This window comes from Anser anser, assembly GCF_964211835.1.
Source record: "Anser anser genome assembly, contig: HAP1_SCAFFOLD_32, whole genome shotgun sequence".
Taxonomy (NCBI): Eukaryota; Metazoa; Chordata; class Aves; order Anseriformes; family Anatidae; genus Anser; species Anser anser.
Window position 1 is genome coordinate 4,362,772 of NW_028154148.1, and position 2,423 is coordinate 4,365,194.

Sequence of the window (2,423 nt, forward strand, 5' to 3'; positions counted from 1 at the left end):
AACACTCTAAAGGACTCTGGGCTGTAAGGGTACAGTCCCTTTGTCTCTGAGGATCCACAGGGTCTTACTTGGAGTGCAGGAGAGATGCCAGGACTTCTGACGTAAAAGCAGCCTTCAGGTGTCTTGGGGCAGCTAGAATAAAAAATACAAAAAAATATATAAAAATAAAAATCCCAACAGCACTCCTGAGCAGTTGGTTTGAATGTGAGCCAAACTGGGGCAAGAGTCTTCGATATTAGGAGTAAAGTAAAGCTGAGATGACACCAAATTCCTCTCTATGTCTGGCTGTAGGGCAGGACTGACTCTTCCATTGCCCACAGCAAAGTCTCCTGCTCCCAGGGACACCCTAAGGCAGGACCAAGTAGAACTCAGGAAAGGGACCTGCCATATGCCTGCCTGGATGTGGAATCATTTGGGGAGATTTAAATGAGAAATAGTGGGAGTTTTCCTCTGCTAAGTAGGATGTACATTATTAATGTCTTTCTATTCTTTGAGCAGAACCCAATGCGACTAAACAGCAGATGGCCAACAAAAGCTCCATCACCGAGTTCCTCCTGCTGGCATTCGCAGACACGCGGGAGCTGCAGCTCCTGCACTTCGGGCTCTTCCTGGGCATCTACCTGGCTGCCCTCCTGGGCAACGGCCTCATCCTCACCGCCGTAGCCTGCGACCACCGCCTCCACACCCCCATGGACTTCTTCCTCCTCAACCTCGCCCTCCTCGACCTGGGCTGCATCTCCACCACTCTCCCCAAAGCCATGGCCAATGCCCTCTGGGACACCAGGGCCATCTCCTATCAAGGGTGTGCTGCACAGGTCTTTCTATTTGTCTTCTTGATTACAGCAGAATTTTATGTTCTCACGGTCATGTCCTACGACCGCTACGTTGCCATCTGCAAGCCCCTGCACTACGGGAGCCTCGTGGGCAGCAGAGCTTGTGCCCAGATGGCAGCAGCTGCCTGGGGCAGTGGCTTTCTCAATGCTGTCCTGCACACGGCCACTACCTTTTCCCTGCCCCTCTGCCAAGGCAATGCTGTGGACCAGTTCTTCTGTGAAATCCCCCAGATCCTCAAGCTCTCCTGCTCAGATGCCTACCTCAGGGAAGTTGGGGCACTTGTGTTTAGTGTTTCTTTAGCTTTTGGCTGTTTTGTTTTCATTGTTTTCTCCTATATTCAGATCTTCAGGGCCGTGCTGAGGATGCCCTCTGAGCAGCGCCGGCACAAAGCCTTTTCAATGTGCCTCCCTCACCTGGCCGTGGTCTCCCTGTTTGTCAGCACTACCACATTTGCCTACCTGCAGTCCCCCTCCATCTCTTCCCCATCCCTGGACCTGCTGGTGGCAGTTCTGTATTCAGTGGTGCCTCCAGCACTGAACCCCCTCATCTACAGCATGAGGAACAAGGAGCTCAATCATGTGCTCTGGAAATTGATGACTAGATGTGTTTCGGAAGCAATAAATTTCCATTCTACCTCTGCAGATGACTAATAATGTCAATGACTACAAGAACATCTAATATTATAGATATGATTATTTTTGTGTGTGTTTGTATATTTATGAGTGTTTTCGTTACAGGACTTTCTTTGTTTTAATACAGCTAAAGTTGCCCATTAAAATGGTATGATTCATCTCATTTCTTTTACAGTATGTACCTGTCGAGTATAGCTCAGAGATGCTGTATATGAGGAGCCAGGCCCTCTGTGAATTGAAATAAAAGAAAGGAGTCTGCACTGCCTTCCTTGTGTGACGTCCTTCCTCTGAGAGCTGCTCTGGCTCTGCAGGGGCAGTGCCATGTGCAGGGCTGCAGAGGAAAAGAGTCCCATCCCAGCAGCACGGCCAGGGAGCACCAGCGCTTGGGGCATGCCGAGCTGCTCTCTTGCCACTGCCCCCCTCTGGTGCTGAGCCCTGCTGGTGGGGTCAGGCCCGGCTGCTCCTGTAGCTTGGTGCCAGTGCTGCTGTGGGGCTGTGCTGGGACTGCAGGCAGGGACAGGCAGTGGGCACGGCAGTGGCACAGCCGGCCTGCGCTGCAGCACTTCCCTCCTAAGGGGGGATCTCCTCCGAGGTGGACTCACCACAGCTCAAGGGCTCAATCTGCTGTGAGCAGGCAGAGGAGAGCTCTGCAGCCTCAGGGCACGCAGCAGCCCCAGCCAAGGAGTCTGGCGAGTGATTTGACTGCAAGGTCCCTCCTGCCCTAGCACCTCCCAGAACCGGCACGGCACTGGCTCCTGTGTGTCAGAGAGGCTGGGAGCCCAGGAGGTGTGCCATGGGCTGGAAGGATCACAACCAGATCTCTTCTACCTGGGCAGATTCTGGGCCAAAAAGGGGGTGTTTTGTAGGTGTGGTATTATGAGCTCAGTGGTGCCTCAGAAGCTCCAAGTCCAGCAGGAAGCTAATGGCTGTTAAGTGGCCTGTGAGGTGACTTTTTTC

General features: G+C 52.7%; 1 protein-coding gene across 1 annotated transcript; it reads left to right on the forward strand.

Annotated features, from left to right (window-relative positions):
• Positions 1 to 521: 521 nt before the first annotated feature.
• LOC310890580 (olfactory receptor 14C36-like) lies at positions 522 to 1,484 on the forward strand (the record flags this gene model as incomplete). Its single annotated transcript, XM_083852899.1, has 1 exon — positions 522 to 1,484. The coding sequence occupies one exon, from the start codon at positions 522 to 524 to the stop codon at positions 1,482 to 1,484; it is 963 nt and encodes a 320-aa protein (XP_083709025.1).
• Between the last annotated feature and the right edge of the window lie 939 nt (positions 1,485 to 2,423).